The 27,790-nt window shown below is 39.8% G+C and overlaps 1 protein-coding gene across 2 annotated transcripts in view; it reads right to left on the reverse strand.

Moving 5' to 3' along the window:
• CHD7 (chromodomain helicase DNA binding protein 7) overlaps positions 1–27,790 on the reverse strand; it is a 128,395-nt gene that overhangs the window by 76,288 nt on the left and 24,317 nt on the right. The window contains exon 2 of one of the 2 annotated variants that reach the window (XM_008066526.1): positions 6,988–7,418. In XM_008066526.1, the coding sequence (XP_008064717.1) occupies positions 6,988–7,418 (431 nt within the window). The remainder of the gene's footprint in view (positions 1–6,987; positions 7,419–27,790) is intronic. The other variant, XM_021716826.1, reaches the window with a different exon arrangement.

The following is a 27,790-nucleotide window of genomic DNA, read 5'->3' on the forward strand; positions in this document are numbered from 1 at the left end:
CTGGATAATTTTAAGTCTTCCAATAATGTTAGCACCCTGTCTTTAGGGTCACTACAGTGCTGACTGTTTTTTAAAGGGTAGTAGTGTTAAAAAAAAAATGCATGGAAGAGAAAGTCCAGTCGAAAGCTCTCCTGAAAGCTGAATCCATTTTCAATACTGAAAATACTCGAAAGAAAAAAAATTACTTTTGTCAGGCAGTCAAGAATTAACATTGAAAATCTACTCGTTACCGAGTTTTATGGATTGAATTCAGATGTGCCAGAAGTACCATGGAAAAGAAGTCCAGTTAGCTAATATACAACCTGATTATAGAAGTTTAACATAGACATTAGCACTCTGGTTATGTGGCACTGCCTGGCACTGTAGTACAACATAAAGAAGTGAACAAATTAGATACTGCAAAACTGACACAGAAAGGTCTTTCAATGGTCTTTTACCATCGTGTGTCTTTCCAAGTGCCAAACTGTAAGGCACATTATTTGACTACTTGTGCCACATTTTAAGATGTCACTCTTATTTATGCACAGCAATCCTATGACCCAGAAAGGGGACAAGTAAGGGTAACCTTGGCAGTCAAAACCCACTCTCTAGATTCATAATTATCTTCTTTAATCTGCCAGGTTGGCTAATACAACAAATAAGCCATGCTTCCCACCCACATTTCAATCAGGTACTACAGGTGAGATGAGAATTTTAGGCAGACCAAGTGGTAAAACCATGAAAGAGAAAATATCACCACTTATCCTAACAGAGAAGCCAAACTCTCATGAAATTACATTGTTCCTATAGAAGTCAGGTCTATGCATATAATTAGTATTCCTTTTTTTTTTGAGTTGGAGTCTCACTAGTCACCCAGACTGGAGTGCAGTGGCCGCTCCCGGCCACCGCAGCCTCGCCTGCTGGGCTCCGGCAATCCTTCCACCTCAGCCTTCCAAGTAGCCGGAATTACAGGCATGCACTACCACACCCGGTTGATTTTTTGATTTATTGTAGAGATGAGGTCTCGCTGCCCAGGCGGGTCTCGAACCCGCGGGCTTAGGCAATCCACTCACCTCAGCCTCCCAAAGGCGCGGGATTACAGGCTGAGCCACCGAGCCTGGCTTATAATTAGTATTCTAATGGAAGTTTAAGGGTGTCTTCTTCTTTCTTGGTTTACACTATATCCTATTTAACATTTTTACACCAAGCTACAGACACTTCCATGTATAAGAGTGGTTAGAGTAAGGGCTGGCATTTCAGATGACTGACATTCTATACAGTGGTTCTGCTCAAGCTTCCAATAATTGAAGAAGGTCTCTGTCCAGGCAGAAGATGACTAGCAAAAAAGATCTTTACATATCAGGTGACAGACTACATTTGTACAAAATATCATATTTTTCAAAAGCATTTCATTTTCATATGTAGACCTTTTTATTTTAAAGAATCAGTCTATGATTCCTTCAGCTCTTTATCTCCCAACTAGAGCATCATAATCACCTCTATCGTTTGGCAACACGTTCTACCCTACTTCAAAAGAATGCATCGCCAGAAAAATCTCCCTTAAACATCCCACTGCTGCTCTTGGCCTCCTCACCTCTCAACTTTCATCTTATGGATGCAATGACAGTTAAAAGTGGGACCTACGCATCACCCTCTCTCCCACCTAAACCAGAGTGGCAGCAGGCCACTGCTTTGAAGTCCACTGCAACTCACTGGACAGGCCGAACAAATTTCTAGCAGGCGTGGTGTGGTCCATCGTACATCTAGCACAGTGCATGAGTTAGCAAACTTGCTTGCAAGCGTCAATGCTGCTAGGCATCCTCTTCCCAGGATGAATATAAACTGAACTTCATGTCAAAGATACCAGGGTCTGTACTAAAAAGTGGCCGCCAACTCTCTTACCCTGCATACTCAGCTGGCTTAAAACGAATCCGATAGAAGGGCCACATGCGGATGCTCACAGGCAATGGAAAAGTCCTGAGGTAGTTATTCAAAAAGAAAGAAGGATTTAGGAGTAGTAAGATCTTATGGCCCTTTTGTTGAAGAGAAGACAACCTTTGAGCCAGCAGGAAAAGGGGGCAACTGGTCCCGTGCTTGGCCTGGAGCTTGGATTTAATGTACCAGAGAATGGGCAGGATAGGTCTAGGGGTAGAGCCACATGACGTTCATGGGCACCAACACCAAATGGGCTCAATCATCCATTTTACCATCACTCATTTAAGAAGCACCTTCCACAGACACAGTGTCCAAAATACTTAATTCTATCTTTTCAAGTATCCAAGACGAAATCACAACTTGTGAGTAAAAGAAAGAGCAAGAAAATCAAAGAAGGCTGCAGTTTAATTTATTACCTATGTATCTGAAGGGAAGACATCTGACTATCTGGGTTTTTGTATTTATTAACGAAACCAGCTTAATGGGTTGCTTTTGTGTTTAGTCTCTACTGAGAAATTTTACATATGCAAGACCACACCATAAAATAAGTAAATACTAGTTTACCAAAATATACCACCACTGGGCTTGCTGGCTGAATAAAATATTTCTCAGGTAAATGTTGTTACTCTCATAACTGAGAAAACAATATCTGAAAAGCTAAGTTCCTCATAAGAGAATTGCTACAGCCAGGCGTGGTGACTCACGCCTATAACTCCAGCACTTTGGGAGGCAGAGGTGAGAGGACTGCTTGAGTCCAGGGTTTGAAGACCAGCCTGGGCAACTTGATGAGACCTTGTCTCTACAATAAATAAAAAAAAATTTGCCAGGTATGGTGGTGCATGCCTGTAGTTCCAGCTACTTGAAAAGCTGAAGTGGAAGATCACCTGAGCCCTGCAGGTCAAGGCTGCGGTGGCTATGAGTGCGCCACTGCACTCCAGCCTGGGCAACAGAGTGAGACTCCAACTCAAAAAAAAGAAAGTTGCTACATATATTATTATGAATGTTGATGGTAATGTGGTTTGCAAAAAGTAGCCATACATGTTTTTGGCACTTTTTGTGGGTTTTTTTGTTGTTGTTTTCTAAATAAGAGCAATAGGATTCTTTTCCAGTTCAAAATAAAATGATAGCTTCATTCTTAATTGAAAAATAACACTTTAACTTTCTACTAAGTTTAACATTGGGGGTGGAGTATAGAGCAAGGAACAAAACACATTCCTAGAAACTGCATTAGCCCTTAACTTAAGCTTCAGTAGTCAAGTCACAATCTTTGGACAAGTTCCCTTCTTTCTGTACATTCAAAGAATCTTTATATAGTTAAATGGACCACTGATTCTTTCAAGAGTCTTTCAAAGGAAGCACTTCCTCCAAATTCTCTCTCATTGCACAAGGTCCAGCCACGCACAACAGAAAATGCATTGAAAAGAATGCAAATCCTCATATTTCAGCTCCATGAATCCTTCCATATGCAAAATGGCATCCTCTTTAGCCCACAGATGTCTTAGCCTTTATTTGCAATATAACAGATCATATTTGAAAGCTCTAAGGACACCTGGGGAGAACACTAGAAAACAGAAAAAAATATATTTGATGCAAAAAGGGAGAGGGAAAACAGATACTGCCCTATTAGAGAAGAGGACTATGGCCCATTTTCCGCACCAAAATTTTACATGTCTTATTTTGAGATGCTGAACATCTTTTTTCTACCATTCTATGCAACAGCTTCTGGGCAGATTGTTTTAGGCTCTCCTGCATAGGAAAGGCATGTAATTATATTTTGGTTGTCAAAAAAGGTCAGTTCTCTGGGAATGGTCACAGATTTAAGTGTCTGCCATTTTACAGAAAAAGATGGAATGCCAGGTAGGAGGAGGCACACAAGGAAAATCAGTCCCTGACGAGAGCCACCTTTCATGTATCCTTTAACATGGAGAGTGTGAATAACACTGACCAAGCTCCCTCCCTTCCAGTGTCACAATGCAGAGAGAGCCAGATCCCCAAAGGGTCACTTCCTTTGCCATTCGCTCAAAGGACAGCACGCTTGTTTGTAGAATGCAGCAATGACATGACACCCAGGGCTGCAGAGGAACTATGTGAGCCGTTCTGTGCTGAATTTTTCGTTTCACTTCTGTTTATTCCCTCTATTTCAGCCCTCTGTAGGAAAATTGTTTTCTGTATAAACAAATTCATCAAGTCAACTTATTCAAGGATGGAAATAACTGGTATCACATAACATTTTGCAAAACAAAATTGCCACTGTTGTATTCCAGTGCTTAAAAGCAAACTGCTACGGCAATTCAAACCCAGTACTAACATAACCCAAACCCCCTATTACCTTCATCACTGCATATTCAATTTACATAATTATTCTGCTATGCTATTCAGAATTTACATGTAGTTGTATGCACTCTAGTTATCCTTGCTTCAGGGATGCTATTTCCTTTCCACACTTAGAACACAACTCGACATACTCAATTCCTCTGATCAATAGAAACAAAGTGGTTCAACAAAATAATGGTTTGGTTTGTTCATTTAGTTAAAATCTCAGTTCAATTACCATATACTTAAACAGCCATCTCCATCTGACCATCAACGATAGGAAGTCTCTCAGGAACGTCCTTCCTCTACTTCACTGCAAATCAGCAAGTGGCCCTGTAAGTGGTTAGGTGACCAAGGCCAACAGAAGTGCCACCAACACTCTTGGTGTTCCCCCTCCCCCACCATGTCTCCTAAGTCTCTGGGCCTCATTGCTTCGCTCCCTTTTAACTTATACATCCCTAGACTCATCAGAAGTGTTCCATCTAATTATTTTCACACCATTTGGGGTAAAACTGTCACCTATATAGCAGGCATTGACTGAGACTATTAGTAAAAAGCAACAGAGGGGGCAAAAGTACTAGACAAGCTCTTTGGGAGAAAATACACCTTTTTTTTTTTTTTTAAACCAAAAGCGTGTCTCTGGTGCAAAGACATTACTCAGATTTGCCAATGCCAGACACTTACTCTGCAAAGAGTAAGTGTTCATACTTCAGGATGAACAGCTGATAGCATGCCTATGAGGCTTGCACTGAATGTTTCTCTACTGGATAAACACAAGGTCTATATCTGAACCAAGGACACATGGTGTGCCCAGGACTGACTAGGTTTGATGCCCCAGGTTCCAAACAGTTGCTTACAGTTGTTAAGGAAATGTGAACAAGTTTCATTTTGATATCTGCCCCAAAGTACTCTACAAGAGGTATGCTAAAGTAAGTTTTTAAAGACAGGGCTAGTCTGATGTAGACTCAGAACTTGAAAGCATATACTTGGAAATTCGTGACAACAACCAAAATAGAGTAATTTTTACTTCTCTTTAAAAATCAATTTTTATCATTTTAGGTGATAAATTTAAAAATTAAGATGATAACTGAAGCCAGATATATCTTAATGCTAAAATTAATATTGGTATTTCCTGAGCTCCGGAAAGCTTCTAGAACACAGACCCCTATGTTCTAAGGGAAAAAAATATAGCACATTACTTTTTAGATTTGCTTTTATTTCTTTCTTCTTGGGAGAAATAAGCACATGCTTTTACCCACCAAAATCATAATACTTAGACTTAGGCAACTATATATCTGAAAATCCACCTCAAAGTCAGAATGAAATTCTACCCATGTCTTCCTTCCTCACCATTATATCCCTAACGCTTAAAAAAAGAAAAATACCTACAAACAACAGGCACTTAATAAAATGTTTCTTCAATGAAAGCAGATTTTATAAAGGGTTATAAGTGTAAAAGAAAGTTCATAAGAAAGAAAATGATGGCTTTCAATTAAGAGGCCACATACTGAGGTAACTAAGAAAGTTCATAAGTAAATGGAAATATTAAGTTATCTGTAGGACTGAATTACTGAATATAATTCAGTTATTTTGACACCATAAAAAGCATTGAGGGCAAAAATGTTTTAATGACTATAGTTCAAACTTTTAAAACACCACATAATGATGCTGTTGGGGTTGTTTAAATATTTTTAGCAGGAAGTTAAAAAACTCAAGTTTGTCCTTTCGCTTTAAGGCAACATCTTTCTAACCACAAAATCTCCTCTGCTTGTATACCTGGACACACACACACAGGGCAGCTTATGAGTGAAAGGTTTACAGGCTAGCAATCTCAAAAAGTTCACAGAAACGGCAAAATCAAGTGTGTGTGCAAGCACAGGGGTATGTTTACACGTGCACATGAGGGCAGGGGAGTGCAGCATATTTTCTAACGAAGTTTGCAAACAGGTTCAGATTAACCAAGGCTGACCATACTTCCATCTGGAAACTATATTTTCTAACATGAGCCATATTCTGAAAAATAGATTCAGATGTTTGGAACTGGTTCAGAACAGTTGTAAGAAATGTTCAGTACAAATGAAAAAAATTAGTCTTCAATGTCTTCTCCTCTCAGCTTTTCTTACTGAATAAATATGCCTTCTGGGGGGTCAGAGAAGTGGTGGAGGAAGTATGGAGCAAAGGAGGCTCTTCTCTAGAACCTAAAACTCATGGTATTCTTGAATGCATATCTGATGGATAAGTGCTATTTGATTTCTCCCACATTGCCCACTAGGATTTAAACCCTACCCCTGGAAGGCTTACTCTGCCAAGTGGAGAGAATTAATTCTCCTGTTTCAACTTCTGGGAAACAGGGCTGAAATGCTTCGTGAAATCTAGTGAACTTTCTTTCTTCTATAATCCTTCCTGCCCAGTTTTGCACCATCACTGAAATTGAGGCTGCTGGCCTATGCTTACAAATAATTATGCTGTTATGACACACTTTTAAAAAACTACAAGAAATTTATTTTTAAATAATTTTTATCCAGTAAAATCTCTAAATCAACAGTTCATACATAATAATTCAGAATTAATAATTAATAATACAGCTCTAAATTCCAAAATGCATAAAAACATTAATCTTTTAGTACAATATTAGGGAAAAAAGCTCAATGATGATGAAAAAAAATCGACATGTCCCCCCATTTAAAAGGCTACATGGCTGTTTGGTGCTCATTTCTGTACTATCCAGGTTTAGGATTGTTATTTCTGCCCAAAACCTACCTTGACTTTTTGCTGGATTTGGGTTTTGGCGTGGCAGTTTTTGCTTTCTTTTCCTTTGGCTCTTTGGGAATCTTAGGGGTTTTGGGGGTCTTGGGTTCCTTGGGCTCTTTTTTCTCCTTGGGTTCTTTCGGTTCCTTCGGATCTTTTTTTGCCTTCGACCTTTTCTTTTTCTTTTTTTCTTCTTGGGACCCATCCAGTGAGTTCCTATTTAGTTCTTGGTTATCAACCCCACCAGGGAAGTCATCTTGACTAAAACCTTTACTGGGATCCTCTGCAACAATGTGGTTGTTTTTCTTTTTCTTCTTCTTTTGCTGTGGCTGCTGTTCTAGTGACGGCAGGTAATCATCACTCTTCACTAGCTGAGCATTCGGTCCACTAACCTGAGTCATATCCGGCACTGGTTTCTCTAGAAAGGGCTCCGATGGAGAATGCTAAGAGACACAAATAGGAATTGAAATTAGTTTATCATTCTTCCTTAGTGAAGAAAGGAACCGAAAGTTCGTGGCTGATGTTTCTCAAACTTATTCTATACTCGAAGTGGCAAATGTTTTACAAATATGTATATTTCCTTAAGAGGAAAACTTTTAAATTAGAAACATTTTTAATAGTATTTTAGTAATACAGTAAAAAAAAATCACTTCAGAAAGAAAAAAAAACTCTCATTCAGATGAAGACATTGTCCATTTTTTAAACAGCCTACATGAAAGATGGTGGATGATAAAACAGGAGCAAAACTAAGCCACAAAGGATAAATCTAAGTAAAGTTTTTTTCCCTCATGCAGGAATGGGAACTCAAATTAAAGGTATATAATTTAGTCATTTTTTAAATGAACAAATGTACATTGTAAGATTCTGGCACTGTGAAAGTTTGAAGTAAAAGTGTAAACACAACACAGAAATTTTACCCAGTAGAGGCCATTTCTGGTTTAAATGATGTTAAAATATCAACCTAAAAGCACATAGCCAAACTTAAGATTTCAGATTGGTTAAATTTTTTGTATGAATACGAAATGCAGACAATGTTTTTCTTAACTTCTTTTTTTTTTGAGTTGGGAGTCTTGCTCTGTCACCCAGGTTGGAGGGCCGTGGCATGCTCCCGGCCACCGCAACCTCAACCCGCTGGGTTCAGGCGATCCTTCTGCCTCAGCCTTCCAAGTAGCTGGAACTATAGGCACATGCCACCATACCTGGCTAGTTTTTCTAATTTATTATGGAGATGAGGTCTCGCCAATTTGCCCAGGCTGGTCTCGAACCCACAGGCTCAGGCAATCCTCTCACCTCAGTCTCCCAAAGTGCTGGGATTGTAGATGTGAGCCACCGAACCTGGCCTTTCTTAACTTGTTAAAGATTTACATTTTGAAACTTCACTGAGGGAGAGAGAACCCAGATAAATTAATTCTGACATGCCTTCCAGGAGATTCTTTACATTCACTAGAAACATATCTAGAGACTGTCTTAAATACAGGAGAAAATATCAACAATTGCAACGGGATGCTGAGTGGTCAGTTATATATAACAACCTGTATACGATAGCCTCACAGCTCATGATCCAAACCAGGGCAGGGCTGCCTAGATTATCATTTATACTGTAAATTATGGTCTCTAATGAACCTTTACATTTCAGTGACATACTTGAAATTGTTAAATCTGCAGTCATCACTCACTTCCGCCTATGTCATATGCTTTATCTGGCACATAAAAGTAATTGTAATTTTAAACAACCTTACTATGTGCCAGTCATGTGATCCCATTAAATCCTCACACCAGCCCTAAGGGTTAAATGACTCTCCTAATTGCATAGTTGAGGACATTGACACTCAATGATGAAGTAACTTGCCCAAGGAGGTAAAGATGTTAAGTGACAGAACTGAGACCGCTATCAAAGCCAGTAGCTCCAGAATCCTCACCACACGACCTACACAAGAAGAGCAGGCAGGAGAACCCAGGTTCACATCTGTAGAGCCTCAAGACTCATGATTAAGTCAAGGCTTACTATGAGCAAAGGAGGAAGTTTAAAATCAAACATTAAACTATAGGTACTGTAAAGCACATTCCAATACAACGAATATTTCTGGAGCATCATTTGATGCCACGCATTGATCTAGCTTATGTTAGCTAAGAATGTTTGTTCACCTAAATCTCACAATAAAAAATGTGAGAATCTATCCCTCCATCTTTTAGAAAGGAAGAGTCCACAGGGATGATGTGGCCACCCAAGGCTACACAGTAAGGGACAAAGCTGAGATTTGAATCTAGGTCTCCTAAATCCAGTGCTTGTTTGATTCTGCCCATCTCCTCCCAATATCTTATACATAGCAACTTTCTGAGAAAGCTCCACAGGTTTCATTCAACTTCCAAAGTGTTGAATGACAAACAAAAAAAAAAATTAAAAAAAAATACTGCCTGGAAAGGATGGGTTATACTTGTACCCACTAAAATCTGCCATAGTTAGTAAAGAAACCTATATTTAATACTCCAGCTATGCTAGTATAAACGAAAGAATCCAGAACTCTGAGTTTAGAGTCAAAATTCTAGTCAAGGACTTATCATTATAAGTGATAATTATGGTCTAATCCAGGACTTATCATATAAATGATAATTATATATAAATATATAATTTACATATTATCCGGGAAAAATCACTTCATCCATATGGGGCTCAGTTTGGGTTAGGTAATTTCCAGTTTCTTCCAAAATCCTGTGTTAATAAAAAAAAACTTAAAATACTTATTGTCCTTTCTTGGCCATAGCTAGGGGGGAGAATGAACCTGCAAAAGAGTAAAGATATATAGGAGGAGAGAGAAGCATGGTCCAAGTTTGAGGAAGAATGCAGGAATATAAATCTGCATGAGCAGATTTCTGTACAAGGACAAAATAGCTAACCAAACACTCAAAGAGTATCTCCTGCCCTTCTATTTTTTCTTCACAAGCACTCTTCAACATCAACAGAGACACTGTCCATATTACCACTACCTAAGTATTAGTGGGGCCTAATTTAACTGTTTTATTATATTTAAGCTACGTAAGTCAAGTTAATTGGTATATATTATTTCCTAATGTAAGTAAAAAGGAAAAAGCCATATCTTTTTGCAAGGGACATAGAGACCAAACTTATTTGGGACAAGTGACTTTTTTCAGGAAATGAAAGAAAAAGTTGTTCCTGGAAAGAAAAGGAAAGAAGAAAGTCTAAACAATGATTAAAACTTAGAGTGGTGAATTAATACCAGCTATGTTTACCTTTCTTTAATCTGCATGGCATTAACTCCAGAAACAGAACCCCAGCTTCTAATGAGAGATTCCCTGGTACACATTTATGAATTAGAAAAAGCATATAACACACAACACCAAAAGGCTGAAAATTTATCTACATGTTTTAGCATACAAATCATTTTAGATGCTCCTTTTAGTAATAAATAAAGCCATAAATTAGTAACTCAGTAAAAAATTTAATCTTGCATAAGGGAGAAAAAAAGTAAAGATCAAATACCAAAAAAGTATTAATCCTGTTTGATATGCAGCAGAATTATGTTGTGGTACTACTTAGAATAAGGTGAAAAAGGTGCTCAGAAATATTATAGTGTTTACCAGACCCACATCTCCTTAAATCTTTTAGAGAAAAGCTGTTTTTGTAAACATTTAACAAAGAACAGATGGCCTGCCTTAATCATGCGGGGAAAAAAAACCTGGAGCTCCAGTAATACCCTGACAAAGTCTCCCAGGCCCAGCCACCTCCCCCCCGACCAGATGCATGGTACAGTCTTCTCTAATGCTATTTAATTTTACAGCGGACATTTTCCCATCCATTCCCACTGTCTGACAGGTAATCAATGCCATTAACATCTGATATTACCATATAGGGCATACCTAAAACCTCTCATTTATTAGTGCAAACATGGAGAGTGTTAGACACCGAAGGTATTTTTAAATATATCTTATCGGACTTTCTACTTGACTTATTTTCTATTACAATTCTATATGCCTTCTGGAATATTATGGGATATATAAGGACTGGGACATGAATTTTTGGGACTCAAACACCATGCCTAATATTTAAACTATAAATAAAAAAGGCCAGCCGGGCTCGGTGGCTCAGCCTGTAATCCAGCGCCTTGGGAGGCTGAGGTGAGTGGATTGCCTGAGCCCGTGGGTTTGAGATCCGCCTGGGCAACTTGGCGAGACCTCATCTCTACAATAAATCAAAAAATCAGCCAGGCGTGATAGCGCACGCCTGTAGTTCCAGCTACTTGGAAGGATCTCCAGAGCCCAGCAGGTCGAGGCTGTGGTGGCCGGGAGCGTGCCACTGCACTCCAGTCTGGGCGACAGAGTGAGACTCCACCTAAAAAATAAATAAATAAATAAAAATAAAATAAAAAAGACCCAAGGTGTGTGCGGTTGTGTTGAAAGAATTACTATACGCTAAAGATACAAAGATACTTTGCTAAAGACACTAAAGCTCAATCTGTAGCCAAGAGTGTTTTTATCCTTAATTCCACTGTTCACAACATATAAGTTAGAAAAAAACACACAAATAAGCTATCATATATAAGACAGAAGAAAGGACAGGATGCAAATTTAACCGAAAGGGACCTGAGGTGGGGGAAGCTAGGGCAATCCCTTGATACTTATAAGCAAATCTGTCTTGAAATGCACAGGTCCATCACCAGAACAAAATGAAAACATACGTAAGCAGAAATTTTCTATTTATCTCGTCTGCTTTTCTTCCAAGATTCATCAGCATTTCCTGGCATAAAAAGCCATCCTATTTCATTATGTTTTGCCTTAATTATATCCTGAAGCATCAACCTGTTGGGAACGTTGAGTAACACAAATGAGCAATATAATATTAACAGTGTGCAATTCTCCCAACTTGGATGATCTCTGCAAACTAACATTTGTAATACAGGACACCTATGAAAAAGCATTTTATTTACAGACAAACATGTACTTATTTCTATGTGTTTATTTACACACAAACAAGTCTAAAATCAAAATAATGCTTTACCAAAAAAAAAAAAGAAAAGCTGCTACAAGTGGGCCAGGATATAACATCGTACTTCTGGAGATAAAAGCCTCCCCATAAATTAAGCTAAAGGGAGGCAATAAGGAGGCACTTGTGCTCTCAGAGAAAAGGTGGAGTTCTGGTGAAGAAGAGGCAGGCCAATGAAGACCCAAGTAACAGGAAACGCAAGACTTAAGGACACTAAATTATGGCTTAAGCAGTTTATGAAAATACTAATATCAAGCAGTCATTTAAGGTCGAAATGTACTATCTGGTATTTTTAAAATGTCTTCGAAGATATAGTTCTATTACTGATATTCTTAATTTTTATTTTTGCTAGTATTCCCCAAGTTCTTGATCTCTCTACACTATTTAAAAAAGGAATTCTAGTATAAAAACTAAAGCTCAATCTGTAGCCAAAAGAGTGTGCAATGATTCAAAAGAGCACTTAGCAAAAGTTCACTAAATCCTATTGAGACTGTAACAACGACATTGATAACAAGAAGATGCACCCAATATCTGGTGCTCAATTCATTTATTTATTCAACAACTATTTGAGGCTATCCCAGTAAACAGGGCAGCCACAGTACCTGCTGGGAAAGAGCGCGGAGCACCCCAAACAGGCTGAGACCAAGGAGGCTTTCTGAAAAAGTATGTCCCAGGCTGGGAGAGAAGGGGAGGCAGGTGCTGATTGGGGGTGGTCCATTCCTCAGTGGAACCAATCTGAACAACAATTCATGCCTAAGACTGGATGGCTGGAGGCATAAACATGCATTACAGGCAAGTTTTTAAAATCCGCTTTTTGAGAGAGTAGATCAAGATGAGTAGATATTAGGTCAACTGAAGTAATTTTTAACTTTGATACAAAATAATAAGCACAAAAGTATTCTTAAGACATTCAAAGAGTAGAATATTTTCTTCTTGGCTAAATTTAGTATTAACATAGTCAAGCCCCAAGCTCAAGACTTTTATATACCAGTTAGTTTTATTCAGCTTATTCTTAACAATTTCCAGGAAAAATTATTTATTAAATGAACACATAAGAATTAACTGAGAAGGCAAAAAACTACAGAGCCAGTTAAAGATATTCAAACATGTTACGTGAAAAGAGGCCTCGGGTCACACGGGTTAAGAGAATCCTGGGCTAATGGAAGTTCACCAGTTTTCTTTACCATAGGAATTTCCTAGTCCTTAATACACTAGGGAAATGTGATGGAGATAGCAGAGATTGTGCCCTGATGGCATTTGACCAAGGTATCCCTTCTTTCCAAGGATATCTTGAATAAAATGTTCTTCAAAATAATACTTTCACTTACACTGATATAGCCATAGCAGGGCAATTCATCACCTTCTCTGGGAGAGGGGTAAGTGGGTATATCTGTCTGTCTTTCTCAAAGCAGTGGTCATCAAGTGTTTTAAAAGAGCATATCATTCTACAAACAAATATAATTTTACATAAAATGCACTGAAACAGCTCACAGAATTGGCAGTTTCTTTTATGCTCAACTTAAGTCACTAGTAGGAATAAAACAGGAATATTAGTATAATCATACAAGGATGGCTTGTATAATTTATATTATAACATATACACAGTAAAGATAATTACAAAGTTAAATAAAATGAATTTTAAAATATCAAATTAAAAAATAATTTACCTTAGCATGCACCTCAAAATCATTAAATTTTACAATTGTAATTTAAAAAAATTACTGCTGAAATATTTAGTTTAAAAATCATCTGACGGCATTTTTGAACCTTCAGTTTCTGTTTGTGTTTTTAAGCTGTCCTTACAATAGATTCACCACACAAACAAAATCTTAAATGGTTAAAAATTAATATGAGTCATTTTTATGGCATCTAAATTATAAACACACTTTGAATTAGTAGAGTTCAAAATAATGGAGATAATGAACCAAGTGGCCATGTTACATTTAATGTTGAATCGTTCAACATCAGATAAAAAATACTGAGCATCTTGTCCATATGCAGGTGTGCAGCTTTACCACAGCAACTGTCGAACAGCATTTTTAAAGTGAAAAACACTATGTTGGGATGTTTCTGCAGTTTGACTGGAATAACACAGCAATGAAACTCTGCCAATGCTAAACCTTTCCTAAATGCCTGAGAAATTCTATGGAGCAAGGCTCCTTCTCAGCAGAGAACAGGGCATTTGTCCATGGCTCCTCCTCCACCCTGCCATGCCCATACCCACCATGGCCCTTCTATCTCCCCTTGCCTGTCTCTACTCTCTACCAACATGACTCTGACCAGGTCATCCATCCCAGGTGCTGTGGTAAGGCACAGTTCTGCAGGCCCAGAGTCAAGCTGCTGCGTCAGCAAGGCCACCCTCAGCCGGGCCCTTCTGGGGCAATGAAAAGAGACAGCACCAGGATACCAGGAAGTATGAAGCCATCCCACACTATACTGAATGATGTTTTAACCACTGGCTGTACAGTTAAATTTGTCATGTGCTCTGCCAAGCATTTTACATACTTCTCTTTGGTTCCTATAATAACCCTATGAAGTTGGTGAGGTGGGAGATATCATTTCTACTTTATCAATGACAGAACTGAAGCTTTAGTACTAATTTACCCCAAGTTCTACAACCAGAAAATGGCAAAACTGGAACTCTGACCCATGAGCTGTAACTACAAAATCCACACACTTTGCCGAGCCTCCCTGAGTAGTATTGGAAGGAGATCGACGCCCCTCCCCTCCATAGTTGTGGTCCACAGCTGGAGGGGAAGCTGTGGAGTTCCCCAAGCCTGCCTGTGGCCACAGCACAAGCCCAGGAAGCAGCTTGCTGTCTCTCTTCAAAACCATAAAGGACTTACTTCTAAGACTCTAACCCTAATCTGCAAGTTAAGATGGCTTTTAACTTAATACAAAAACACGGAATTTTTTGCCTTCAAAGGGCTGGAGAAGTCTAGTTTAGTTCCAAACTAAAGCTGTAGAGAATCACTAACACTACACCCAAATAAAAATGTAGGTAAGAACTGACATCGTGTTTTGCAGCTAAAAAACATTATCCAGTATATCACTGCTTCACAGAAGTATAATTTACTCTATATATTGACACCTACTTTGTCCAAGGGACTGAGTCAAGTTTTTGTTTGTGTGTTTTTGTTATCAGTTAGTGACCCAAGGTAAGTCAAGTTTTAAGAACCAGAAAAAAAAAATAAGCCCACTCCCAGTCCTGCCTTGGAAATTCTCCCCAAACCACCGATAAAGAACTGCTTATAGCAGCAGACAGCAGACCTTGCTGTTGTCCTTTCTGTTGCGCCTTTCACAATGTATCTTTCCTTAATAAATCTACCTTTCTTGGTTCAAAAACAAAGAACCGCTTATATGATGTTTTATTCAATCCACTACATTTCAAGGACTCCAATTTAGCCAGTTCTTTTCTCCAGCATTGTAACAGATCTTCTTAAGAAAAGTACCAGATGAAGTTGTAGCCTTGCATTTAGGGGCCATATAGTAGAAATAGCCTGTTTGTCTACACACACACACCCCTAGGGCACAGAGTTGAACTGATGTTAAATTGAACATGCTTTTGATGTGTCTCCATTGCTTCATAAATGCTTACAAAAATGAGCTTGTTTATACTAGATTTGAATGATGTTTTTACATGTGCTAGCTCTCCATAAAGTATATGCCAGTTTTTAGACTGTTTCTGATTTTGAACATCTCCTATCCCTGCAGTACTTTTGATAGAAGAAAGAGAAATGCAGAGGTGCCAAATGAAATCATCATTACTTTGGGCAGCAAAGAAACAAAAAACAACCACAAATGTAACACAATTCAAAAGCTTATCACGGTAATAGCGAATAAGTTCTTAGATCTCCTAGTCCACCATCGGGTGGGTAGCCCCCTGTAGGCAGCAGGCCTACCCACCAGTTCTCCTATAAGAGCAACACCCGAAGAAAAGGCAAACCAAAATATGAACCCATTAGAGGAATCTAAGACACAGTCATACTTTCACTCTCTTGTTCTGAATGTTTAAGCTCCTTAGGTCAGTAAATAAAGTGTTATCATTTACTGAACACTGTTTTCTAGAAGTAAAAACTGCAAAGATAATATGTTCAGGGGGCTTAACAAAGTCAATTTTCTTCTCTCACTCTTCTCCATTCTCTTTTTTCTTCACTACCTTGCATATCGTGTTTTTCTTTAGTGCACTCACCTCAACAACTCTCAATGAATGAAAGTCTATACAGACAATTCCCATTTCACAGGAATTTGCCTTGTTTATTTCAAATAAACCCTAAGCTCCATATTGTTCTCAAAGTTGTATACCTGGGAGCTTGAATTTGACAGTGGACACCCATACCTAAAACTATCCAGCTTACCAGGTATCAAACATGGCAAAATACAAGACAACAGTGCTTCCAGGCTAGTAAAAATATTTTACACACACAGGGCATATCCAAAGACACTAGATGACAAAGGCCAAACTTACACACTAAAAAAAAGGTTTAATTCAATTCAACTCAATCTTCCTTCCTTCCTTCCTTTCTTTCTTTCTTTCTTTCTTTCTTTCTTTCTTTCTTTCTTTCTTTCTTTCTTCTTTCTTTCTTTCTTTCTTTTTTGCTGTACACTTAACATTGTGTATATTCACTGATATATTCAACAGCTTTAAACTGGAAAAGTAAAATGTAGGCTTTGGCTCTGAGAAAGCAATTTTTACCAAGTTTGTATTTAAGTTTCTACTACTTTAAAAAGGTCACTAGTAAAAGTAACTTACTAAATTCCTAAGAATTTAAAAGTCAAACTTCAAAGACTGACAAAGGTGTGTCTTTAACACTGAACAATCCCCAGGGGTTTATGCAAACTTGGGAATAGAACAATCTTTGAAGGAAAAAAAAATCAATGTGTAAAGATCTCAGTGATAAAGTTAATTTACACACTATATTCAAGTCTCTCCAGGACTGAGAGTCTAGCAAATTTAGTTTGCCATAAATGCTTAATGATAGACTACTTTGGTCCTATAAAAATATATTCACTTCTTATGGTAGGCAGAATTCTAAGATGGCCCCATTATCTCTACCTCCTGAGTATGGAGGGATCTGTGACCTTCAAAACAACAGAATATGACAAGGTGAAAGGATTTTGAAGGTGGAGTCAAGGTTTCTAAATTAGTTGGAGTTTCTCAAAGAGATGATTATCCAGAGTGGGCCTGACTTAATCAGGGGAGGCTTTTAAGGAGGGTAGGGGCCCTCCTTGAGGGTAGGACAGTCTGTCTGTGTTGTGGCTTTGAGGAAGCTAGCAACCACAGGGGGAGACCCAACATGGCAAGGAACTTCTGGAAGATGTCAGGAGCTGAGGATGACCACAGGCCATAGTCAGCAACTGAAATCCCCAATCATACACCGCATGAAATGAATCTATTGATGCCCAGAGTAGACCTGGAAGTGGTTTCCTTCCCAGTCAAGACTCCAGGTAAGAACAAAGTCTTGACAACACCTGATTCCAGCCTTGTGAGAACCCAAGCAGACGACCCAGCTAAACCATGCCCAAACTCTGATCCACAGAAAGTAAAGGAGGAAATGGATTGAGAGTCCCTAATCTAAAAATCCAAAATCTGAAACTTTCTGAACACCAATATGATGCTCAGAGAATATGCTCAAGGGAGCACTTAGACTTCAGATGTTTGAATTAGGGATGCTCAACCAGTAAGTACAAAGCAAATATTCCAAAATCCAAAAAAATCAGAAATCCAGAACACTTCTTGTCCCAAGCATTTCAGATGTAAGATGCTTAATCTGTAAGGTATCAAGTAGCAATAAATAACTAGCACATACTTTAAAATCCTCTGCAACTGCCATCTAAAATTTTTTAGTTTGTTTCATCTAGGAGTCCCCTTTCCTCATGAGATATTCTCCCACATAAAGACAGACGGTAGAGCAGGACTTCCTTAAGGCTTTGTAAAGATGCTACTGCTGATCATATCACTAAGCATTGCTGTATCAAGCAATGTTTGAGGTTCACAGAAACCTTATGAAATTATCCGCATTTTACAAATGAGGAAAGTAAGGCACTCAAAGAGGTTAACAAATTTGTCCCAAGTCACAAAAAGCTGGTTATGAACGAAAGTCAAGATTCAAACCAGGCAACCTCTCTATAAAGCCCACATTCTCAACCATTATGCCTGCTACCTAATCATTGGGTAGTCATGCAACCCTGCTCAAGTTTCTCCCGAGAAGGGAAAAATGTAATGGCAAAGAGAGTTGGACAGAGGTGGGACCCACTCAGACAGGAAAAGCCCAGATGGAATCAAGGTGTGTCTATGACAAGCACGACAGCATTTTTAAAAGCTAGAGCATAAGACAGCAGATAGTTAGCCACCACTTAAATAGTCACAGGAAGATTTTTTTCTTAAACACTCTTCATTCTCAAGTTAAAAAAAAAAGAAACTTAGAAACTGCACTATAAGCAATATTAAAGGTTCCGGATAATTATTTTAAACAAAAGTTTACTGCACATTACAAACAGTCAGTTTACCACTTAAAGGGGATTGTGTCCCCATGACTCCTTCCAGCTGGAATTACACATGAAACAGAAGATACCAAAGCAATTAAGTATTTTATAAACACTGCTGAGGGGTCAAAAAGAGGGAGGTTCATTCACTGACTAATAACGCAGTAATAAACAAACAGCAATGTTATGCAACTGTGAAAATTATTATAATTGAATCTACACAGCTGGGCAAGAATAGAAGCCTGGGTATGTATATCAGCTCACAAATGTTTTGCGTGGGTAGGTTTTAGTTTTAGAACAGATTTGAGTCCCTTTTACAGTCAGATTTTTTCTCTTATCTGTATACAATCACAAAATTACAACTCAGAACAGAATAACTTAATAAACTGGGCCACCAATTATTTGTTAATTTATTTTCACAACAGAATAATTAACGTGTCTATACATAGTGGTTAGGCAGTTACGTTTTCTTGAGATATACTCACTTTAGATCTCTTCTAGAGACACTGCACCTTATTTGTGCAATGCACTATGAATAATGAATGACTGTAACACTTTCACATACTGAAGGAAAAGCCCAGAACAAATTAGCTTTTCACATTTTACCGTTTAGTCCCTACTGTGTTCTTGGAATTTCCTTCACACCTTGATATTTTCCCCTCTGCAGGGCTTTTTTTTTTTTTTTTTTTTTGCCCTTGAGTATACATGATAGGCAAATACTTTCAGTTACCACACTTAAATTTAGACAGATGTGTCAAATAGGGACAGAAGAGTGATTCGCATATCTCCCGTGAATCACTGAGGTCACAGTACAAGAATCAAAAAAACACTATTCTTTTGGGTTCAAGAAAGAGCTTGGTAAAATTCTGCCATCATTCCACAAATTAAATGTAGTTAAAAAACAAACCAAAACACAGTAAGTTTCGTCTTGGGAGATTTTCTAGCTAGATATTGCCCTTATTGCTACACAGAATTCTTTAATTAAATGACTAAATCTGAACAAATTTGTGATCTGTATCATGCTCCCATCTGCATAAAACCTAACTAACTTCAAACTCGAGTGTTTGATTAGCTAACTATAAGGGCAGAGGTACACATGTATCTTCAACAGGCACACATTTTACATCAATGATATCTATTTTTATGAGATAAAAGTACTAAAGCTTTAATGGTGGCAATTAAAACAGCCAAGAGTTTGAGTAGCTCGATGGCTGAGTCACAGACCTTTTACCTATAATGGGATCCATTATATTCCTGAACTCAGTTTGAGGGAGTAAAAGAGGAACAGATTTTTAAATATGGTTATAAAACAGCAGTACCCTCTGAACTAAGCTGTTTCAGTTTAAATGCCTGTGTGATACAGCCTGACTTCAGCAGCTGATCCACTCGGACAGACTCAGAGTTTTTAGATTCTTGTGTCTATCTGAAAATACTTGAACACTGAGAATGCTACAAGAGATGCTATTATATAAGGGTTTGCATTGAGTGATTTGCTTCTATTTCAAATCGTTTATCTAAAAAATTCATCACTCTTTTGAAAATATATTATTTCAGATGACTTACAACAGATGTTTTCATTTCTGCCTAAAATACAAATACTTATGTTCTGATATTCTCATTTAAAATACAATTTAGAGGGAATGAATAAGAAAATTATTCACATTAAGATGGGGTATTTTAGTAATATTTACGTATGAATTGCTAGTAAATGAAGAAGTGAAGGGTTTTTTTCCACAGTAGTTTAACATTATTATTCAAAATTATTCTAACAAGCTCTGTAGTTCCAAATGTAATAATCATCTAATATCTAGTCCAATACTAACCACCTTCTCTAATTCAAGAACCTAAAGATGTTCTCTTTAGTTTCTACTATAGCAAATTCAGAAATGTAAATAGAAATTATTTGGAGAGCAATCGTACAGGTTTTCATATCTGTTACCACCATCACCATCCCCAAGGACAGCTGGCAAACAGGAAACAACACGCAGAACGGATTTTTCTGCAGCTAGGAAGGACAAAACTAACATAGATTTGGGGGTGTCAGGTACAGAGCAGTATGCCCCAGATGGTCATAATGCCACTGAGGTCTCCCACCTGGATAAAACACCAGACTGTTACTTGGGTATACTCCTCTATGTACCAGAAACTCCTTTTAGAGAAGTTAAAAGGAAGAAGAGTAAAACTCCGAGGATTTAATATTAGACTTGGTTTCTTACCCTAACAATCAAGTGGGAAGAAAACTCAAGAGGCCTTAACTTCCTCGTCTAGGATGAGGTTGGATGAGCTGATCTATAAAGCCCCTTCTAATTCTTGGACCCTCTAGGGTCCTTGTTTTCAGCCCCACTCCAATGATAACTATCCCCACACACCACAAAGAAATTAAGTAAGGAAGTATTTGTAAGATGGGGTGAGGGAGATAAAGATGATTTTAGAGGAAAATTTTAAGAGAGTTCCTCAGATACATATACATACATACATACACACACACACACACACACACGAAATGACTTAAAAACCTATAATGGAAAGGCCAGAATTAAATAAGATATATGAGAATTACAAATATACATAAAACCTTCAAATACAATTTACTTTTCCCGTTAAAAAAACTTTCAGAACATTTCAAAAATGCACCATCTCATTTCACAGATACCTATCTATGAGGTTTCCTTGCAGTAACTTTAGTTTCTGTTCAATTTCATAAAATAATATTTATTAAACAGCTCACTACACACAGAATAATAATGCTTAAGTATGCAAAATCCATTCATGTTTGTAGACCTCTAAAGTCCTAGATCCACAGCAAATAAAACACAGAGAGATAATAGTAAAGGAGGGGAGAACAAAGGTAAGGTGGAAAGAACAAAAAACCAGAAGTCCTTCAGCATGAGCCCTGGCACTATGGGAGCCACACAGAAGGCCAACAGTTAGGGAAATTCTCACTCCCCAAGAAAAAGGTCTTGTGAGACCTTTTGAAGTGGGGCGGTATCGACTTCCAAGAAGGACAGGGAAGCCTCCATGGACCCAAATTCTTCACTGCACAGCACAGTATACAGATGCAACAGCACAGATATTCACTACCAGAGCGCCATGAACTTTGGAAGCCACAAAACACTGGCCAAGGTAAGTGCTATGCTGGCTTACCCCAACACATGACACCCTTAGAGCAGCACTCTTTAAAACAAGTCTGCCTTGGGGAATATTTACACAGCTACCACCCCCAAATTGATCTACCAATGCACTTTTAAATTCACCTCCTGCCTGAACTCAGTTCTTTCCACCTCACATTCTTATACTTTACCTTTTTCAGTTTTGTAAATCTTGAGCCTCTCTTAACACCACATCTTCGTCCCTTTCTCATCCCCTTTCTCTGCTCCTCTTTAAAGTAGAATGGTTGAAAGAGTGACAACGTTTGCTGTCTTTACTTCATCTCTTCTAAAGACACTAATATTAGTGCTCTAAAGACACTCATATTCCACAAAAACGGCTCTCATCAAGGTGACTTCCAAGGGTCTCCTCTCTGCTGTCATTTCACCTAGCCTATCAGCAGCATGTGACAAAGGTGCATGCTCCTGGCTTCTTCACATGACATCCAGACCAGACTATCTCTCTCCTCCTACCCTCCCGGCTCCCCCTGGTTCTTATCAATGTCTTGCCTTATCATTTCTAGGGGGCTCCAGGCCCCCAAGTCTGTAACTCATCTCTAGCCAGGCTGCTTCTCTCACCCAGTGCCATCACTGTCAATGCTACATATGTGCAGATGATTCCCAAAGTCTTTCTCCAATCCAAATCACTTTGAACTCTAGACTTCTCTATCCAACTCTCTACTTGGTGCATCATATTTGTGAACCTCTGAAGTCCTAGACCCATAGCAAATAATCCATGAAACAGTCACCTCAAACTTTAATGCATTCTAAAATGAATTCTTGATTTCTCCGCCCTACCTCACTCCACCAGTAGCAGAAGCCAGAAACTTGGGAATCATCTTTGACCCTTCTCTTAGTCTTATGTTCCACCTCCAATCCAATCTGCAAAGCATGTTGGCTCCGCCTTTAATACAGACAAAAAGAACGTACTTCGTTTTTTGGGGGTTTTTTTTGAGTTGGAGTCTCACCCTGTCGCCCAGACTGGAGTGCAGTGGCCGCTCCCGGCCACCGCAGCCTCAACCTGCTGGGCTCTGGCGATCCTTCCGCCTCAGACTTCCAAGTAGCTGGAACTACAGGCGCGCACTATCACGCCCGGCTGATTTTTTGATTTATTGTAGAGATGAGGTCTCTCCAAGTTGCCCAGGCGGGTCTCGAACCCACAGGCTCAGGCAATCCATTCACCTCAGCCTCCCAAGGCACAGGATTACAGGCTGAGCCACCGAGTCCAGCTAAGAACGTACTTCTAATAGCCTCTCCTACTATTATGCTTGTCCAAGCCACGTAAGACCTTGCCTGGACTACTGCAGTAGCCTCTATGCCTGATCTCCTTGTTTCTGGCCTTACCCTCCACCCCGGCCTATTTGTTACAGTATGAATAAGCCTTTAACAGTGTAAATCAGATCATGTCATGTTTCTCTTAAAGACGTCCGATACCTTCCCATCACCTTCACAGGAAAATCCGGAGTCCTCATCGTGGCCTGTAAGACCCTAAATGATATGGACACGGGCCACCTCCCTAACCTTGTCTCCTATAATTCTCCCTTTTGCTCTCTTGCTCCAGCCACATCGATTCCCTACTTATCAGCAAACAGCAAGCCAAATGTCCTTCTAACTCAGGGCCTTTGCACAAGCTGCCTCTGCCCTCAGAGTCCTTCGCCAAGGTATTTTCATGGCTGCTATAAGCTTGCTCCCTTCAGGAGGACTTCAGCAGCAGCAGATGAAAGTAAATGTGACAAAATATTCGCAATTGTTAGTTCTAGGTGAATAATAAACAGGTATCCACTGTATTATTCCTTCAACTTTTCTATAGATTTAAAATTTTTAAAAAAAATCAAAGCTGGGTAACCCCTTGCTACTACATCGTTCTCGGTTACATCTTGTCACTGATGATTCTCCCTCATTTGGCCTCCCTGACTCATTTCCTCCATGTTCCCCCTTAAACTGTGGTGGCCTCCAGGATCCCATGCCCTATATGGCAGTGCCGGATGCCGAATTCCTCCTGAGACTGGAAGTTTCCTCTTGGCATCTCAAAATCAGGGTGCAGAAATCAAAATCACCTTCCTCTGCCAACAACCCCACTTCTCCATCTTGCTTAACGTCGCTGTCATAGCCAACCACCCAACTGAGACAGAAGCCTTGTTTCCTCCCCCAGACCTCACTGGCCACATCCACTGTTGGTGAGACCTGTCTCACCTGCGCATCCTCTCAGCAGCCATCCCCTTCATCTGCACTTCTGTAGTCCAGGCAGAAACCAAAGGGCTTCTCTTCACAAGCCTTTCTCTTGCGAGTCTCATCTTACTCAACGTGCTCTCTGAATCTCAGCAAGATCATTCCAGAATGTAAATGGCCTGTGCTTCTGCATCATCACCTGCTGATTCCCTGTGAATGACACTTAAAACTGAAACCCCCAATGCAGCTGTGTGGATCTGCCCCCGGGCCCCCTTCCCGGCCCCATGCCCTGCCCAGCCAAACAACCGCAGGCACATAAAGGCACTTTGCTCTTTTCCGGTCGTGCTGTGGACATATCATTCCTCCTACCTGAACCCCACTGTCTCCTTCAAGTTAGTTCCTACTCAATCTTCAAAACTCGATTTAAACACAATCTCTTTCTGAGCCTTCCCTGATTTCTCCGGGTGGGACCAAGTGCTCTCAAAAGGCTGAGTAACATTTCTCACATTGCTTGACTATTTATTATGAGATCTTCCAGTCCTCTGGACTGTGAGCTCCTAGAGGTCGGCGGCACATGGTACCCCGACAACAGCTAACGCGGGAACTCACACATAACATAGACTTAATTGTGTGCGGGCAGGATATCAACACCTCACCATGCCTTCAAACGTTAACGTGGATGTCATGTTTTGGCCTGGGCACTGCAGCTGCCCTCGTGCTGCACACTCTCGAGAACAGCACTTGTGCTGCCTCGTGCATTTATTCTTGTAGCAGCTGCTCCTCCAGAATCTAGCACAGTGCCTTAAACTTTTTGTTGAACAAATACATACATAAATGAAGGTATAGTTTACAGACTGGTCCAAGGCAATGCTGCAATATGTGCTGTTCTCTGAAAGCACCGTGTTTTGTACTATGAGGGGGACCTCTATCTCTCCCCAAAAAACAAGTTATCTTTTGGAAGGCAGGCCCCTCACGGTACACTCACAATCTGTTCCTCCAGATCAAACAGTCAACCAAAGTTTTTATTTGGAAGTTTTGAGAAAGTTGTAACACAATTTGTGGAAGAAATGTCCCTAGCTGGGACAAACAGGTGACTGGTTCTTCCACCATACCAGCACACTTGCCCACACTGCGACAAGTATTCAGTTGTTTTTGGCCAAAAGAGAATGATCCCTGTGCCTCACCCTCCCTATGCACCCGATCTCACCCCAAGCAATGTTTTTTTGTTTCGCCAATGAAAAAAGTCCTCAAAGGGAAGTGTTTTGCTGATGTGGAAGAGGTGAAACAAAAAACCGCAGAAGCACTAAAAGGCATCAAAACTGATGAATTCAAAAACTGTTTTGAGCAGTGGAAAAAGCGTCTCAATAGGTATATTCTTTTTTTGTTTTTGTTTTTTGAGTCGATTTCTCACTCTGTCGCCCAGGCTGGAGTGAAGTGGCATATTCACAGCTATAGCAGTCTTGATCTGCTGAATATGGGCCATCCTTCTGCCTCAGCCTCCCTAGTAGCTGGGACTACAAATGCACACCACTATCTTCAGCTAAGTTTTTTTAATCTTTGTGGAGATGATGTCTTGCCGAGTTAACCTAGTTGAACTCAAACCCAGGGGCTCAAGCAATCCTCTCATTTTCGCCTCCCTAAATGCTGGGATCACAGGCGTGAGCGACCGTGCCTAGCTCCATAGGTGTACTGCAGCAAAGGTATTGTGAAGTTAACTGAAATTTAAATATGTAAGAATAAACACACAATTTATAAATAAGTTTGGGGATTTTGGGGTCCTCCTTCGTAGGTCTGCATAAGTTTCTCCTTATCACTGCTTTCACCTGGCTCAAACATCACCTTCCTTCCTAACCAGGCAAAAAATCAAGTTGTGTATCTACTCCCATTCAAGTCTGCACTTATCTCTCTTCCATTACAGTTACTCACAGCATGGTAACCTGGATTTCTTAAGTGGAGAACATGACCAGCACATTGTAAATGCACAGCAATCTTGACAGATGAATGAATGAATGAATGAATGGCTAAATAGATGAATAAGGTTCTTACCTCATCTTTGAATATCCTGAATAAGAGTGAACAGGTGGCTAGGTGCAGTGGCTCATTCCCATAACCCCAACACTTTGGAAGGCCAAGACAGGAGGACTGCTTGAGCCTAGGAGTTTGAGACGAGCCTGGGCAACATAGCGAGACCTCTCCTCTACCAAAAACCAAAAACTTAGCAGGGTGTGGCAGTGTACGCCAGTAGTCCCAGCTACTGAGGAGGCTGCAGTGAGCTGTGATGGTGCTACTGCACTCCAGCTGGGGCAACAGAGTGAGACCTCAACTTAAAAAAGCAAATAAATAAATATAAAATAATTAAGAGTCAACAGGCAACAAATGACTCCCCGCGACGAACAAACTGCAATCACTCATTCCCTGCCAAATAAGACTCCCTGGAAACAGACCTAGAAAAAGTTCTCAGAATCTGATTTCCAAAAATAAAAAGATACAAACATTTTCCAGTAATAGCTGAACGACCCCAATCGTATTTTTAATCAAAAAGATGTCTTGTGATTTTATTGCATGTAGTTTTAAAATAAATATCAAAAAGTGAGTGACTCATGAACTAAGAAATATTTCAGTCACTTCAGATGAAAAGTTATAGCATATTTGTGAATTCTGACCCGTGAATACTTCCCTTTTTCTCTCTGACCACAGCCCATCTACTGGTGAAGGTGGGGAATAAGTATCTACCTTCCACTAAAGTCCAAGAAGAGAGCCCTTAAGCCAGAGAAAGGAAGGAACGGTGACAGGACACTCAAGTGAGCGGTTGGCTTAGGAAGGGAAGGAGCTGGTCATGGGGTCCGGGCTGGGTTTATTTATTTATTTAAACTAATTAATTAATTAATTGATTTTTTGAGTTGGAATCTCACTCTGTCGCCCAGACTGGAGTGCGGTGGCATGCTCCTGGTCACCGCAGCCTCGACCCGCTGGGTTCCAGCAATCCTTCCACCTCAGCCTTCCAAGGTGCGTGCTACCATACCCGGCTAATTTTTTTGATTTATTGTAGAGATGAGGTCTCTCCAAGTTGCCCAGGCTGGTCTCGAACCCGCGGGCTCAGGCAATTCACTCACCTCGGCCTCCCAAAGCGCAGGATTATAGGCTGAGCCACGTGATGGGTTTAAAGAGCTTCAGGTATATTTCCCAGACCTCACAATCATAAAACTCTCAACCAAGCTCCGTATCCAGAAGGCTTAATGTCCTGCCTAAACCTCAGACTCCAAAACTTAGCTCATCATTTTGCTTCCAGCCCCTCTGTTCCTGAAAAAAAATTTTTTTCAACTTAACTGTGAGGCCACCACTCATCTGGTAAGCAAGAGAAGTCACCCTGTCCAGTTCTACACCCTCAACCTCTCTCCTCCCATACTGCCACCATGTTAATTCAAGACCATTAACTCCCAGCTTCTTCCAAGCTTCAGACACCAGCCATGTGTGGCTACTGAGTACCTGAAATGCGACCAGTCCAAACTGAGATGTGCTACTAAGTGTAGTAACACCAGATCTCAAAGATTTTAGACAAGAAAAGAATGTAAACTATCTCATCCACATTTTTATGAGGGGGAACCCAAAAAAGCCTGGAATTTATTTATTAAAAGTTGTGTACTTATTCTTACATGTTTAAACTTCAGTTACCTTCAGAGTATTCTCCATTTGATGCAATACACCTAGTGCGATACTTTTTCCACTCCTCAATCTCGGCACTTGGGGAGGCTGAGGTGGGAGGATTGCTCCTGGGCTCAAGCAACCTTCATACCTCAGTCCCCCAAAGAGCCGAGATTACAGGAGTGAGCCATCACACCCAGTCCTTCTTTTGCTCTTTTAACATGCTGACTAGACAATTTCCCAAGGTATGCTCACCTCTGCAGTCTCATCTTCTCCAAGCATACTCCTCAGAGTCCTCCATGCTACTGCCACATGATCCTTGGTCCTGGCTTGCTTTTACCTATCATGTAAGCTAAGCCCAGGAGACACCTCC

The sequence above is a fragment of the Carlito syrichta genome, unplaced genomic scaffold, assembly GCF_000164805.1.
Source record: "Carlito syrichta isolate Samal-C Ts95f unplaced genomic scaffold, Tarsius_syrichta-2.0.1 Scaffold308996, whole genome shotgun sequence".
NCBI lineage: Eukaryota > Metazoa > Chordata > Mammalia > Primates > Tarsiidae > Carlito > Carlito syrichta.